Below are 16,957 nucleotides of genomic sequence, written 5' to 3'. Positions count from 1 at the left end.
CGACTCGATTTCAAATTCGATATTCGATTTTGGTTTAAAATTGTTACACTTACTGGGGAGGCACTGGAAAAATATGAAAAAAAATAAATAAATAAAAAGGAAGATGTGAATTTATTAAATTTCGAGCCCTTTTTGAGAATTTGAGTGCATGTGAAGCATCTTTATGCCTCAAAAGATTCCTTAACTACTGCCCCAGGAAAGTTCTCCGTCTTAAATCCTAATATAAGTATTATTATTAAATTAGCATTTAATGTTTGCACATTAGAATCTTTCAATTTAAGTGAATTTCTTGCTTGGGAAAAAGAGACAGATTTTTCTTAGTTTTTTTTCATTTTCTTGGTTCAGTTTTCTCCATCAATACTGATCTTTGAGGGGGGAAAAAAAATCTGGGTTCTGACAAATTAACTGTCAAAAACTGTTGGATTGGACTTTTTTTCAACTGGGTATTGATAATCTCAGTTTACGATTTGACCCTTTTGATGAAAAAGATTGAATCCAACTATTTCAAGTCAAGGTCCCACTATCCATTTTCTTTGGATTTCTTGATTTCGTTTTCGTTTTCTCAGACAAGTCACAGTTATAAAAAGACTCATTTTACGCTTACGCATGCAGTGGCCGTTTTGGTGAAGAAACTGAAACCGTTTTCTTTCTTTCTTTCTTTCTCTGTTTCCTTTCTCTCTCGATCAGTCTCTCTCTCTCTCTCTCTCTCTCTCTCTCTCTGTTTCTCTAAAGAGGTTTCATGGCGACGAAGCTATCAGCCCTTTACGTTGGACATGGCTGGCGTGGATTTAGTTCTTCTAATCACTCCAATCTGCGGCTGCCTGTAACTCCTGCTCGATTTCTGCCCTTCTCCTTCAAGAATCGTCAGAGGATCTTCAGGTTCTTGGGTTCTTACTTCTTTTTGATTTCTTAGTTTAGTTTACAAGTTATCTCTCATTTTACTTCCCTTTTCGGTTTTGATCCATTGGACGCTAAGTGCTGTGTTCATCAGATTCTTCTGTTCTTCACTTGTGTTTGAAATTGCGGTTTTGTTCATTTCTGGGTTTGGAATCCTATTTCGAGCTGTGACATGGGCTATTTTGTTCTTATTTGATAATTACTCTTATCACTTCTAGTTTATTTCTTGAAATTCGCGGGTCTTATTTAATTATTTGTTTTTTTTTTCTTTTCTTTGTGATGGTTGCTTCTTCTTCTTTCATTCGTGTTACTGTTCTTGATTCCGTTTTCTCTGTTTCCATTTCATCGACGGTTGACTTAGCGTTGAATCCTTCTATATTTCTTGTTCTTTTTATTGTTTTGTTCTTTCCTGGTTTGGGTTTAACTCAGATTGTTTAGTCGATAATGCTATCCACGGAACAAGTCTATTCTTAGAGCATATTTCAGAAATTTCTTGATTGAAACTTAATTGGTTCATGATAGGGTTTTCTTTCGGTCTCATGCAAGATATGATTTCCTTACCCCCTTTAATCTAGAATTTAAGTGAACTCTTGAGTCTGGAATCTTTCTTCTTGTTTTAGTTGGTGTGAGTTATTGAAGAAGTGTTGAAATATTATATAGACATCTGTGTGAACTTTTTCGTGTTCTTGTCAATCCCGAATTTTATTTTTCTCCTTTTGATAAGAATCTTTGATTTCTTTTATGCTAGTCAGAGCTTATAGAGACCATTGGCAATTTGAAATTGGAAGAAGGAAAAGGTCTCAGAACTACAAAAGAAAAGTCCCCGATGTTCTCTCTAATGAACTATATAGATGTCCTTTCATATTGTAGAAAATTTGAATGAAGAATGTAATATCTTTTGAGATTGCACTCCTGATCTGTAGTATCTTCTTAACTAATATGGAACTTTCAAGTGAGCAAATCTAATTTGCAAGTCTGAAACCTCTAATAACTTAAAGTGGCAGAAAATAATGTTGCACAGTTGCTCTTTGTGGGCTACAAAACATGGAGTCATGGAGAATCACCCTAAAGCTTTTTTTTTCACTTCCCCCCCCCCCCCCCTTTTTTTTTTAGTAGTTTTCTTTATAATTTTAAGTATTTTCTAATAGTGCATCTATTAAATAAAAGAAACTGCACCTGATAGCAATGGTTGAGTTTTGGTTCTGCTGGATGTAGTTGACTCTGATTTCTTGAGCATAAAGTGATAAAGCAACCATTCAATTGGTGGATGTAAATTAACTTTAAGGTAAGACTCATGTTAAAATACCGAGGTTCGTGTCTATGCTGAAATGTGATTTGTGGAAGCCACATGAAGTCAAACTTCTGATATCCTTCTTTGTTATAGAAAGCATCTTATAAACTACGATAGTAATCTTCATTCTTTTGTTATCTTGCTTGAAATTCTTCTACCACCATGTAATTACTGTAACTCTCTCAAATGGTTTGTCATTGAAATTGACAATATATTGTGATTTGTTCAGTTCCCAACGTAACAGACAGCAGGCAATAAAATTCTCGCATGAACCACCTCCACTGGATGAGAAATTCCAGACAAGTGATGATGAATACAGTGAAGTTCAATGTGCTATTCCAGATACGATCACAAGTTCGCCTGAGGAAACCACATCAACCAGTACTGAAGTTGATAATGGTTTTACTGCTAAAAATACTGAGACAACTTTTGACAGTTCAGTTCCTGTCGATGAAAAATCTACGGTATTCTTCTCTGACCAGATGCCTATTTCCAGATCTATAAAGATTTGTGTTCTGTTGTTTTGGTAACTTTATTGATTATTTGAATTTGTTTCTCGGACATAAGTGAGCTTATAGAGCAGTCTGGTCAATAAGGGAGCTTATAGTGAATTCTAGATATTACCTCGATGTGATGTGAGTGGCTCTCAATGGTCCCCAAAACATCTTTTGTAAGAAAAAGCGATGCATTTGAAATTCAATTGATTGAATGGAAAATCTGGGAAAGCAACTTGACTTGGGTGGCTAATGTCAGTGATATGCTTTGATGAAGGATAGAAATGAATGTTTCATGTTAACTGTACGTTAGTGTACATTAGGCTTGCATTTTCTGTTTTTTGTTTCTCAACTGTTTTCATGCTAAAACACTGGAAGTTATCACATATGCATGATAGGACTTCTTCTCATACTAAACACTTACTGTCCCATTAAAAAAGAATACATGCAGATCCATTACATCATCCCTGCACCCCCTTTAGGCTTTTCCCTTCATCTGGAGTGCTGGATGCTATATTCATTGCTCATGATTTAACCTTTCTCACCATAAAACTTACCATGTTCTTAGGTTGCGAAATTCAGCTTTAAGTGCTGTGTGTTCACATAATGAAAGATTTATGAAAATTCGTAAGCACTTTGTGTTGATTTAGTCTTGGACTTCATCAGATTCTTAAAAATCACCTTATACTATTTCTAAATTGTTGGATGTTTCTCTAGAGATCTGTGTTTTATGGCATTCAATTTCCCGCTAGTTACCTCATAACTGCCATTTGATTGTGCCTTGTCAGTCAATCTGTTCCTTCTCTCTTTTACCTACGAATATGATTTCTATAATACGAACTGGGTTTTTGTTTCCAACAGACAGAAAATGGTGATGGTGGAGGGAAGCTATCAAATGTTAGGCTTGAGGATTTGATAGGCATGATAAGGAATGCTGAAAAAAGTACGCAAATTTCATTGTTTACTTATAATGACTTCTTTGCTGTGATTTTCTACCATAGATCCTTTGTATTTCTAATGTTATCTCATTGAGGAACATGATTCCCCCTCCCCCTGAATGTTCATTAGATATCTTGCTTCTGAACCAAGCTCGGGTTCGTGCGCTTGAAGATCTTGAAAATATTCTCAGTGAGAAGGAGGCTTTGAAAGGAGAGATCAGCATCTTAGAGATGAGGTTGGCAGATGATGATGCAAGGATTAAAGTTGCATCTACAGAAAAAATACCTGTGGAAGTCCTTGAAGATCAGTTAGAGAAGTTGAAGAATAATATCACAGGAAGAAGAGAAGCTGAGGAAAGTGGCCAAGATGTATATGAGGACTGGGACCAATTTTTGAAGGAAAGAGCTCCTTTATCACATGATAATAGTCTTTATTCTCTAAGTGAGGTTCAATCTATCAGCAAGGAGCTTCGTTCATTAAGGACGGAGAATGTGTCCCTGAAGGAGGGTATACAAGAGCTTAAGGCAGAACTAAATAATATCATGGAAGCAGATGAGCGTCTATTGTTGCTGGAGAAAGAGCGCTCTTCTTCAGAGGCTGCTTTGAAGGACTTGGAGTCTAAACTTGTGGCTGCTCAGGCAGATGTTTCAAAACTTTCTTATTTGCAATTTGAATGTATGGACCTACGGGAGAAGATAGAAAGTTTGCAGGGATTGCTCTATAGGTCAACTGAACAAGCAGATCAAGCAATTTCAGCATTACAGGAAAATCATGAGCTCCGAAAGAAGGTTGATAGGTTGGAAGAATCCCTACAAGAAACACATGCATTTCAAACATCATCAGATAATAAACATGATGGGCTTATGCAACAGAAATTTAGACTTTTGGAAGAGCTCGTTGAAAGGTCTGACCAGAAAATACATTCTAATATTGAGTTATACCAACAATCAGTGAAGGAATTCCAAGATACATTGAATAGTATACAAGAAGAAAGCAAGAAAAAGGCAGAAGATGGACCTGTGGATGATATGCCATGGGAATTTTGGAGTCGGCTGTTACTCATTATAGATGGTTTGTTGCTTGAGAAGAAAATATCATCCAGTGATGCAAGTCTTTTAAGAGAAATGGCATGGAAGAGAGATGGACGTATATGTGACGCATACTTGGCATGCAAAGACAAAAGTGAGCTTGAAACTCGGTCTACATTTCTCAGACTGACATCAATACGGTACCTTTTATTTTATTTATTTTTCATTTTTTGCTTCTTAGAAGTGAATTTTGGGTATTTAACCTGTTTATATTTTAGGTCATATAGCCCTGTATTGCATATCATCCATATTGCAGCAGAAATGGCACCAATTGCAAAAGTAAGTTTAGATATTCTAGCATTCTCTTGAATATAAATATTTTGGATGTTCATAAATGATTAGTTTTACGTTACTCATTTTTTCCTTAAAATTTTCTTTTTAATTCTTCTCATGAGCTAAGAACATCATCTAAGAACTGTCATTTATTGGAATTTTCCAATTTTAAATGAAAGGTAAAAAGAGTTCTGAGACTGATCATAGTATTTTGTATATATGGCAAGGACAAATTAGATAACAGTCATAAAAAACCAAGGAGAATTCATAATGCAACCAATCTACTAGTGATAAATTATGAATTGAGGTATGAAACTGATGGTGGAAGGTTTCTGTCCGAAGCAAAGGAAATTTTCCTTCAATTTTTTTTTTTTTTTTTTTTTACTTCCTTTTAATATTTTTTTAGTAATTTGGCACATGACTGCATGATTTCTCTATGTAGAAGAAGTAGAAAGAACTGTGTAGCTGATGATCCATTCCAATTGGGCCATATTCTTCTCCAGATTTTGTCTTGCCATAACTTTCTTTCACATGAATATATGAACGAGTATGACAGAGGCACTTCTGCAAATAATATTTTTAGAACTCTACATGGGGGATGTAATTGGTCTGAAGGAAGATGTGAATAGGAAAATCTCTGAGAGATGTAATCTGGTCAAACAGTGATGGGTTTCCAACCGAATTTAGTAGATAAGTTTTCAAAATAGATCAGGATGGAAACAAATTTCCTCCTTTTTTTTGGGGGTGATAATCTGCAGTTTATATATTTGATAAGAAAAGTGGGTAGAGAAACATTTAACACTTTAAATAGAACATAATGCACTGTGAGATTGTCTCAAGTATCCCCATGTGACACATCATTAATGGAGTTGGGTCAATTGCATTCCTTGGCCATAATTTAGTCTTCTCGTGAATTATGCCAATGGAATGCAATTGACTGGAGAGATTATTTGGTTCACTTTTGGCTGATCGAGATACATCACACAGCCATCTGGTTGGGAATGCTCCATACTGAGATTTTTCATGGATAAAAGTTATGTGCTCGTCATATTGAAGGATTCACATCAAACTGTATTTTTTTTTTCTTCTTATGGACAAGAAAGATAGATAATAAGCTGAGTTATTACTTTGCATCCATTTTTTCTATTAGATGCCGACCTTGCTTTTGCTCTTGATGAAATCATCTTTTTTCTTTATAATATAACATGCTATTTTCTAGGACTACATATTTAATTTCACCCTTTTTTGTTGAGTAGGATATATTTATTATGATACTGTGATACATTTGGTTTCTACATTTACATCCTAATAAATTACTGGAGTGCTTCAAAGGTTGGTGGCTTGGGAGACGTTGTTGCTGGTCTAAGTAAAGCTCTGCAGAATAAAGGACATCTTGTGGAAATTATTCTTCCAAAGTATGATTGCATGCAATATGATCGTATTGGTGACTTGAGGGTATGATAATTGTTTAATGAAGCTTAGGGATTTATCGAAAGGTGCTTTTATAATATGTATGAAGGGGTGTGAATTTGTGAGCACTTATTTTTCTCAGCTTAATGTTCATGCAGGCCTTAGACGTAGCATTGGAGTCACATTTTGATGGCCAGCTATTCAAGAATAAAGTCTGGGTTGGAACAGTTGAAGGTTAAGAAAAAATGTTTGATATATCAGAAATTAAAGTCGAAAAAATGCTGACTCGAGTTCTGTTATTTGCAGGTTTGCCTGTCTACTTCATTGAGCCCCTTCATCCAGCCAAGTTTTTCTGGAGGGGCAACTTTTATGGGGAGCATGATGATTTCAAACGTTTTTCTTTCTTCAGCCGTGCAGCACTTGAGTTGCTCCTTCAAGCTGGCAAGAAGCCAGACATAATCCACTGCCATGATTGGCAGACAGCTTTTGTTGTATGGACAAGCGAGATTCAGATCTCAATCATAGATAATGTGTTTGTAACTTTTTCTTTTTATCCTGGATGTTCCAAATGATGATCAGATGTTTCTTTTTCAGGCACCACTTTATTGGGACTTATATTTTCACAAAGGTCTTGACTCAGCTAGAATATGCTTTACGTGCCACAATTTTGAGTATCAAGGGACAGCATCTGCTTCAGAGTTAGCATCCTGTGGCCTTGATGTTCACCGGATAAACAGACCAGATAGGATGCAGGATAGCTCATCCCAGGACAGAGTCAATGCTGTCAAGGTAATGGCTTTCAGCAATTCATTGTAGTTGAGTGCAGTGGAAACATTTATTTCTTTAGTTCTCTCTCTTACATGTAATCCACTTTCAGGGTGCCATCGTGTTCTCTAATATTGTGACAACAGTATCACCCACCTACGCACAGGAGGTGCGGACTGCTGAGGTAAGAATTATTTGCAGGTGATACACTTTTATTACTTATGCTACTGTTCTATATGATTGCTTATTTACTTCTTTAAGCATTTGATTTGCTTATGGATCATGCTATAGATAAAAGGCTATTTTTGACGTGAGAGTGTTTTTGGTACATATATGACTGATTCTTCTGATAATTTTTGACACCGAATAAATTTTGGTTTCCCTGTTGGTAACTTGGTATTGTCTTGGTAGGGCTTAAAAGCATATATTTTTTTGGACCATATTGTAGGGCACATTGATATGTTTAACCTTGCCATGAAGAGAGGTGAATGTGTTATGCACAAACATGCTGAATATCACCATTCACAGGAACCTCAAAATTTTGTTTCATACATCGCTGACAGACCAGAAGCAGTAGCTGATAACAAGAAGTGAAAACCTCAAATGATTGTCACAGAACAAATATTTTCTTTGTGTTTATGCTGGTATAAGAGTAATTATTGTTGTAATTATGTACATATGATTTTTTTTTCTTTTAACTGTATTATAAAGAGGGAAGGTTTCCTTTGCACGGGCCTTTTTGGAAGGGCTTCCTAATGGTACACCGTTTTGAGCCATGCGGACAGATGACTATGACCATTGGATAGAGAGGACATTATATGAATTAGCCACATGTCAAAATTCATACTTAAATTCAATCAAATACCCTCCTATGTATGTCCATGCATCCCTGTGTATATCCCCATGCACACCTGTAGTACTGGATTTTCAAAGCTCTGTTTTGCCAATTGGCAAACTCTGTTTGGATGAAAATTGACAGGTGAAGTAGGGGTTTACCGTCTGCAAAATTCGGGCACCATCTGATAAGCCATGTGGCATATTTTCAGGGCTATGTAGGAAAGACTTTCTAAATGGACCCTTTGCAGAAATGACAGAATCATGAGTACTGGATATGATTCACTACCTCATATCATTGCAGGCCAAACCCTGAAAAAAATGTGTGGAGTATCATATTTTCTTCCATCATCTTGTAACAGGATGATGATGTGTTGCTTTCTGTTCATCAATTTAGTATATTGGATTGATTTATTATTACCACTTGTAGAATAAATTTTGCTTTTTCTACTTGCTTTCTGATCATCTCTTCCCCCCCACCCCCTTACAGGGAGGACATGGTCTCCATGCTACTTTAAATACTCAATCGAGAAAGTTCATTGGAATTCTTAATGGGATTGATACTGATACTTGGGATCCTAGGACTGATACTTTTCTTAAAGTTCAGTATGGTGCTGATGATCTTCAAAGGAAAGCTGAAAATAAAGAAGCTTTAAGAAAGCATCTAAAATTGTCCTATGCTGAAGCTAGACAGCCACTGGTATTATAAAACTTGAAACCTATGAATTTATCGTGTACCCTAGTTGACCTACTTATCTGATGCAAGATATCTTCATATTACATTGTTCCATTATTCCAATTATTTTAGCAATTTCTTATTCAAGTTTGTATCTGATAATCCCCACCTGGCTTTCTTATTACATGTTTTCTTTGGTCAAATATTTTTTAAAACTCTGAAACTTGTATATTCTATGATGTACCAAGCGAACATAGTTTCCTTTAGTGAGTTTTGTGCATGAGAGCTCTGTTCTTAGTTGGAGTTTAGGAGCTAATATGCAGTTTATTGTGTAAAAACATAGGTGCAGAATTGTGGAGTGTGAATTTGATAAATGGATAAAATAAATAATGCTAATCTTATGATGAAATATGTATCACTAATTATGTAAAAGCTATAGATTTTTTTTTTGCTTTTGGAAATGCCAAGTGAAAGAGAAATCTGACACCGTCTTTGACTTCTCACTTTATATTTTTCTTGGATTCATAAGATAGTGTAATATATGATGCATATCTGAAGTAGTTGGTCGGTCAAGAGTCTTTGCTTGAGAGTTATTTAAAATCTCTCAGAAGTGTGTTCTTCAGTGGTAGTTTTATCACTATGAGATTTATTTTTAGTCATTTAGGTGGGTCTCTAGACTCTGCACGATGGACTAGTTTTGGCCTTCGATTATTTTAGTTTTTGCTCGTACTCTGGATTGTGATTTCCTCCAAGTTCCTATTTTTAAGGGAACTTAGTGATGTAGTAATGAAGATATACCAGCATTGGATTGGGGTTTGACTAATCCTAGTGTCATTAGGACTTCTCCACATCAGCAGATCTGGTCATTGGATCTTTATGGAATTTTCAACATAGTTTATACCCCCTAAAAGTAGAACTTGAGTAGGATTATAGCCTAATCTGATTAGCTTATTACTTAGAATCTATTTTTTGTACTCAACTTCCTATCTGTCCGTTGGATCTTCATCAAACTCTGGGGATATTTTCTACCATTGTAAAGGCACTCTTGACCATAATTTGAAGAGGATACTAGTGTTGGATTCAGAGTTATTTATTTCCTCCTATTCTGGTCATCTCACGGTCGTATGATTCTACTCTATTTGGGATTACCTCTACTAAGGTTGCACATTGTGATCTGCAGCTACATCTCTATTTTCTATTGTTTCTGGATTTTTTTTACTCTCTGTCTGTTATAGATGGAGGATCCAAAGCTTCCTCTGGACTCTTGGCTGAGTTTGTTTATTAATCTCTAAAACTGGACTCTGCGATTTAGAGAAATCTTCCTTGGGGCCTATAATTGAGGTGATTATGGTCTGTCCAGCAGCAACATGTTCAGATTGTTGTCTACAGTATTTTTGAAGATATCTTTGCTCAGATTGATACTGCTGCAATATGATAACTAGAGTGGCCATGTTTTCCTTGTGCTCGTTCACATGTGGTGCTACACGTGAGGGGCAGAATAGTGATGCTGGGGGTTATGAAGAATACTTATTTGTCTGTCTTATTTGCCCGTCTTCTTTTAGAAGATTATTTTCCTGTCTCCTTATTGGAGATTATTTGTCTATCTCCATAAGATTATTTATCTGTCTCCTTATTAGAGATTATTTTCCTATCTCCTTGTTGGAAATTATTTATCTATTTTCTTGTTGAAGATTTGTTATTTTGGATTTCTTCTTATTGAAGAGTTCTTATTTTCCTTCCTGAAGTTCTTCTTGTTGAAGATGTCTCCTTATTATCTGCCTACAGTTTTTCTAGTTGAAGATTTCAGGTTACTGGTCCACAGTGGTGATTTATTCATCTTCTTCTGCTGCTCTTCTCTTTGTTTTGCTATTACTGATGCTGTTAAATACTTCTGGCCTACAGCGATGATTTGTTCATATTTTACCTCTGGCTGACCGTAAAGGTGATTTGATTCCCAACCGTTAGCCTTCTTCTCCCTAGTCAAGCTCCCTTTTGGTTCTCTTCTTCTTTCATTGGATCTCCTAGTTGATCTCTTCTTTCATCTTCTTCATTGATTCTAGTTGTCATATCTGATTTTGTCACTGTTACCAACTCGAAGAACAGAATTGCCTAAATTTTTTAACGTCTCACTTCTAATCTCAAGAACCTCATCTTTAAAACCAACCTATTATCTTTAAAACCATATCTTTAAAACCATATCTCTGTAATCCAATTCCTTATAAATCCCTTCTTCTGGTGTCTGCATCAATCCCCACTTAAGTTAATAATTTTTTCTTGGAAAGTGACAAATTCAGTGCATAATATCATAATGAGGATGGTCATGTAAACTTTTTAACAAGCTAACATCGAAATTTGATGGTGTTGATGAAAATTGGATGTGAATTAATGCACTTTTTATCCAGATACTAGATTCACATGCTTAATCATAAATGAATTCATTTATTCCACTGTGTCATTCGATATATCCTTATTTTGTTCTCCGGATCGTTTTGGAATAGGTTGGTTGCATAACAAGACTGGTACCACAGAAAGGTATACATCTTATTAGGCATGCAATATATAGAACAGTGGAGCTTGGAGGGCAGTTTGTACTCTTGGGTTCGAGCCCCGTGCCACATATTCAAGTAATCTTTTTTTCTTTACTTCACTTTAGCGATTGTGTGCCTCAATTAAGAGTGTCACTTTGGAAAATGTAATGTGATATTGATGCTGTGAAACTTCAATTTCAATTCATCTTCAATTTTCTTTTCTCATGGTTGAAATTGATATCATCTAGAAGATCAAGATTAATATTACCTTAGAAACTGTCCAAAGGGGTTAAATCAATTCGTTTTTGCAGAGTGCTTTACAGTCAGATGCAGATGCAGTGTTAGATATATATATATATATATATATATTGCTGACCCCTAAATATGGCTTCATTGAATTTACATATATATATATATATACTGGATGATATATATTCGGTAAACACAACTAAGATGCTCAATCAGTTGGCATAATGATGCAATAATTATTACTGCAAATTGTAACAAACCCATGTTGATTTGCAAGTTGATTAATTAAAAAGAGGGTCATTACAAGTGCAAGTCCTGCCTTTCACAGGGGCCAAGAGGGTTGGACTGGAGTTGTTCCTATCTTTCAGAAATTTTTACATGAAGTGGCTGCCCTCAAACTCAATTTCACGTCTTCACACTGGCAGCAAGAGCCCCAAAGTTAACTAATTAGAAGTAGCAAAAAAATCTTGTTACATAATATATAGCGTTAAATGGTCAGACATATTTACTGAGTAGGAATAATTTCACATCCTGTTTTAATTTCAAAAATATATTCTCTGTACTGAAATATATTGAATTTTATATGATATTACCCTAATGATATTTCAAAAGTTTGCAAAGTTTAGTTTTGAGTTGATGTTTCCTGAATGAGAATAATGTCACACTGTTAATGTTAATTTCAAAATATATAATCCCTGTACTGAAATATATTGAATTATGAATGGTATCAGCATCTATGTTTATATGTTGGATTCATCAAACGCCAAAATTTGTGTGTGAATTTACTCATTCTTTAAATCTGGTGAAGAATATCATTTTATGTATTTCATTTATGTGATGTATATTTGAAGTTTTATCAAAGTCATGTGTTCTCTGATTTCTCCGTTGGTAGGCTTTGTCTTGAATATCCATTTTTTCCTAATTTAGCCAATGATCTTCTTTTGTAGAAGGAATTTGAGGGAATTGCGAACCAGTTTCAGAACAACCCTCATGTTCGATTGATATTGAAGTATGATGAGGCTCTGTCACATGCCATTTATGCTGCATCTGACATGTTCATCATTCCTTCAATCTTTGAGCCATGTGGGCTTACACAGGTATGATCCTCACATTCTTACTTGAAACCATGCTGCACAGATAGGTAATCCGTTTCTTTCAAACTACGTATAGTGCCTCTTGAGACTGCCCTTCTGGTTGTGAAGTATGGAAGCACTGGGATGGGTGGTCCATCACCTATCTGTGCATGCATGCACTTCAAAACTCAAATTGGGTTTCTCTGCAAAACGGTTTATCATTTGCTCCATTTCAATTATTTACAGATGATAGCAATGAGGTATGGTTCTGTACCTGTTGTACGAAAAACTGGGGGTTTAAATGACAGGTGCGTTATTCACTGCTTGACTCTGATCTCATGTTTTACTAAAAGTTAGATCGTTTCTGCTATGGAGATTGCTTACAATAAAGTTTCTTGCTGTAGTGTTTTTGATCTTGATGATGATTCAGTTCCATTACAAATCCGCAATGGGTTTACATTCTTGACACCTAATGAGCAGGTAATAATGGTGACCACAATAGAGTTTATATCATTCCTTTCTTTTCTGGCACCCATGTTTCTCATTTATCTCATTTATCAAATGCTCCTGTATGGAATAACATGATATGGTTTGGGGTTTCATGGTATCATTATCTGAAATGAAGTTATTACCTGAATATTTGTAAACATGGAAATGAGTTCCTTCAGATCTTAAAATGTCTGCCACATTCCAATTTTTATCAATATTCCAGTGTTGTCGTGAGATGACTATTTGGATGATGATTCATAGTTTCAAATTTTATTCAAAACCAGAATCAAATATTTCATTTGCATTCCAATCCCTATGTGCAGCCAAATGATTTTCTGTCCACTCAGAATTCTGATATGCACTTGTTCTAAACTCTTATAGGGAGTAAATGGTGCCTTGGATCGTGCATTTGACAACTACATGAATGACAGTGAGAGTTGGCAGCAGCTTGTTAAGAAGAACATGAAAACAGATTTTAGTTGGAACTTGTCAGCCGCACAGTATGAAGACCTTTATGCAAAGGCTATCACCAAGGCCAGGGAAAAGACAACACACACCTGAGCCTTTCTTTTTTGCATGGGTTTCTTTTCCTTATTGAACAGTAGATACCAGTCTAAGCCAAAGCAATCTTCCCAATTCTCACTCACCTGTCCAACTGAGGAAATTGGTTTAATTGTGAATCTGCCAGAGCTTTTTTCCCTTCATGGCTGTCATTCAGGATGAGATGATTTGTTATAGAATATACCTAATGCTGGAGGGCGAAGAGTTCTGAAGTTTGTGGTTTCAGTTGTATATAGACACAACTGGGTTGTGATTTTACCCTCACCTTCCCAGTTCGATACATTCTACAGTCAAGTCATGTAATTCTTTTGTTGATAGATGAATAGACTCAATTGTATAAATGTAAATCTTGTTCTTCTGCATGAGTGCAAGGAGATGGAGGCAAATTTTGCCTTCATTATACTTCAATTCTGTCCTTGCAAGAATTTTGAAAGTGTACAGAAATTACAAGTTAAAACTAAAAATTTGCAAAGTTTCTTGATTCCTTAATCAACTGCTCAGGTGTATGTCCTGCAAAATTAGTCAACTACAGAATTTTTTTTTATACTAATAGGCAGTTCTTGTGAGCGAATTGGTTGAACTCTCAAAAGGCAAGATGCAAAATAGAATATGCCTACAGAACTACGTTCCTTTTTTTCGTTTTTTCTGTTAAAAGATTACCCACTACACTTGTTATCAGTTATTGGTTTTGTTTGAGTTTATTATATATCAACTGAACAGTACAGAAAACAAAAGGAACAATAAGAAGTTTCACAACTGCATTGATAACCTCTTTCATCAGCATGTTTGGCTAAGATAGGGTGATCAGTAACCTGATTCAATAACTGGCTTCAGATCCCACACCCAACACCAACTCCCCCAATTCTTTTAAAAAATAAAAGGCTGTGACATAATGGATTTCTAGGGCTAGGACATATTTCGGCCTATTCTTCACCGATCCAGTCCGATTCCAATCTGATGCTGGACCGAACCAGATCCTGATTCCACTCTCTTGAAATGCTTGCTTGTGTGTTATATCTAAAGTTAAATAAATGACAATAAAAACAAGGGGAATACCTTGGGTTGCACATCAAGTTCTCCAAGTTGGGCTTACATTGACATCAACCTGGCTGGTATCAAGAGATTACTGAAGAAATAACAAGAGGGGGGGGGAAGCTTTGATTATTGAAGCAATTCACATAGAAAATGAAGCAAAATACATTAGAAAATGTTCACTAATACACAAAATTCACATAATTTCCATTAGTTTGCATTGATTTATATGATCAACACAAACTTATTTCAAAACAATCTCACACTAATTGTTGAAGGAAGAGTGCCTCCTCAATCCACTCACTTGCCGGGGACGAAGTTGGTGGCATAAGCCCAAGCATTGTTGTTGACAGGGTCAGCAAGGTGGTCAGCCAGGTTCTCCAAAGGTCCCTTTCCAGTAACAATGGCCTGGACATAGAACCCAAACATAGAGAACATAGCCAACCTACCATTCTTGAGCTCCTTCACCTTCAACTCAGCAAAAGCCTCAGGATCATCGGCAAGCCCAAGTGGGTCAAAGCTACCACCTGGGTAGAGTGGGTCAGTGACCTCACCAAGAGGTCCACCTGCAACACGGTAGCCTTCAACAGCACCCATCAAGATAACCTGTGTAGCCCAGATGGCTAGAATGCTCTGTGCATGAATCAAGCTGGGGTTACCCAAATAGTCCAATCCACCCTCAGAGAAGATTTGGGCACCGGCCTTGAACCACACGGCCTCACCGAACTTGACTCCATTGCGTGAAAGGAGCTCAGGAAAGACACAACCAAGGGCTCCAAGCATAGCCCATCTACTGTGGATGACCTCAAGCTCACGGTTCTTAGCGAAGGTCTCGGGGTCAGCAGATAGCCCGGCAGTGTCCCAGCCATAGTCACCGGGGAATTCTCCGGTCAGGTAGGATGGAGGCTCACCAGAGAAGGGACCCAAGTACTTGACACGGTCAGGGCCGTACCAGGGACTGCCGGATGAGATAGGTTTGGCTTTTCTCATGGTGATCCTCCCTTCACCGAAAAGCTCAGAGGCAGATCTGCCTACCTTCACAGCCTTTCCGGCCAGAGAAGGAGAGGAGAGAGCCATTGTGGAAGCAGCTGCAGCCATGTTGTATGATAGAAGTTGGGAAAATCCTTAACAAAAAAGGAATGGGAAACTGCTGGGTGGGAGAGATGGGCTTACTTGGCTGATATTTATAGTAGTGGAGGTGTAAGCAAGGAGTGAGAGATGGATATATTATGATCGAAAAGGACACGTGGCATGATATGATTCGTCATGAAAAGATTCAAACTATGTAGAAGATTCTTGATAGGGTGTGTCAAGCAAACGGTACCCTACCCCATGTATCACTAGAATACAGAGTGATGAATCACTGTCCACTGTCCACTGTCCACTGTCCACTGCCCACAGATGATGCGTGGTCTACAAGATGCCACATGGAAAAATGCGTGGTCTACAAGATGGTCTAGGAGTGAGGAAGTCCTTATCTTGTTAAGATCTCTATCCCTCTTCCCATTGGAGAAGTTGGGTTTTGGGGATTTTTGTATTGAGGACAGTTGGCACTCTCAAATCCACCAGTTGCTGAGATAATTTCTGTAGGCATTCCCATTGAGAATTCCAAGTATGGATTTCACTGTGTGTGGCTGTTGAATGGTGGGAGAAGGGAGGATGGATTCAAATCCATCAACACCACTGTCATGGTCCAAATTTCATTGAACCGTTCCACAGTTGGTCAATTGTCAATTTATGCTGAAGATATCTAATGGGCTCATACCATTGGATTTGAACCAGTTTTAATCTAAATGGGTGCCTCATGTCAAAGGTTTGAAAATAGTGAGAAAAACAAACAAAAGACTATAGTGGACGAGCGTGTGGAACAATGATTGAGTTACATATTTTAACATGTTAATTATAGGTTTAAAACTTAGAAATAACTTTTTTTGTGAAGTAAAGGGTAATGTTGCGTACATTTATCCCTTTCAAACCCTATAATAGTGGGAACCTCATTCAATGCTTTTCAAAAGTTTTATGGCTTTTGACTCCAAGAACAATTTCAATTTAGGTACCAATTCATGCATTTGGTTGAGTCAAGTGCCTCCTTCGTTGTGAGAGTGAGAAGAATATTTCCCTTATAGACTTAGAGAATGATGCAAGAAAATTATCATGGAGCATTAGGGTATGAGCTTTGACATTGGTAATTGAAAAATATGCATCATTTTTTTTTTTCTTAAAAAGTATAAGGAGTTAAGGTTTACTACATTGGAGCCCTGATTTTGATGACAAAAACTCTTTAAATGGCTAATTTATATTTGATTGTTAGTTATTTGTGATGGATAATGTGAGAGCGGATCAAGTTTTAATACGAGA

The 16,957-nt window shown here is 36.7% G+C and overlaps 2 protein-coding genes across 2 annotated transcripts in view; one reads left to right on the top strand and one right to left on the bottom strand.

The window, feature by feature from the left end:
• The first annotated feature begins 350 nt into the window (after window positions 1–350).
• On the top strand, window positions 351–14,056 carry LOC122074765 (probable starch synthase 4, chloroplastic/amyloplastic). The gene is made up of 16 exons (XM_042639727.1): window positions 351–879; window positions 2,418–2,652; window positions 3,544–3,625; window positions 3,751–4,849; window positions 4,928–4,988; window positions 6,315–6,437; window positions 6,551–6,626; window positions 6,699–6,883; window positions 6,987–7,181; window positions 7,270–7,341; window positions 8,482–8,691; window positions 11,166–11,291; window positions 12,392–12,541; window positions 12,764–12,825; window positions 12,922–12,997; window positions 13,388–14,056. Exons 1-16 carry the CDS (start codon window positions 740–742, stop codon window positions 13,565–13,567), a joined length of 3,072 nt encoding a protein of 1,023 aa, XP_042495661.1. The 5' UTR covers window positions 351–739; the 3' UTR covers window positions 13,568–14,056.
• A 638-nt stretch (window positions 14,057–14,694) lies between these two features.
• The window catches only part of LOC122074766 (chlorophyll a-b binding protein of LHCII type 1-like), a 17,136-nt gene continuing 14,873 nt past the window's right edge, over window positions 14,695–16,957 (bottom strand). Inside the window, exon 3 of the mRNA XM_042639729.1 lies at window positions 14,695–15,301. Within this exon, the coding sequence (XP_042495663.1) occupies window positions 14,900–15,301 (402 nt within the window). The 3' untranslated portion in view covers window positions 14,695–14,899. The remainder of the gene's footprint in view (window positions 15,302–16,957) is intronic.

The sequence above is a fragment of the Macadamia integrifolia genome, chromosome 3, assembly GCF_013358625.1.
Source record: "Macadamia integrifolia cultivar HAES 741 chromosome 3, SCU_Mint_v3, whole genome shotgun sequence".
Taxonomy (NCBI): domain Eukaryota; kingdom Viridiplantae; phylum Streptophyta; class Magnoliopsida; order Proteales; family Proteaceae; genus Macadamia; species Macadamia integrifolia.
This window is presented reverse-complemented; position numbering and strand designations above follow the sequence as displayed.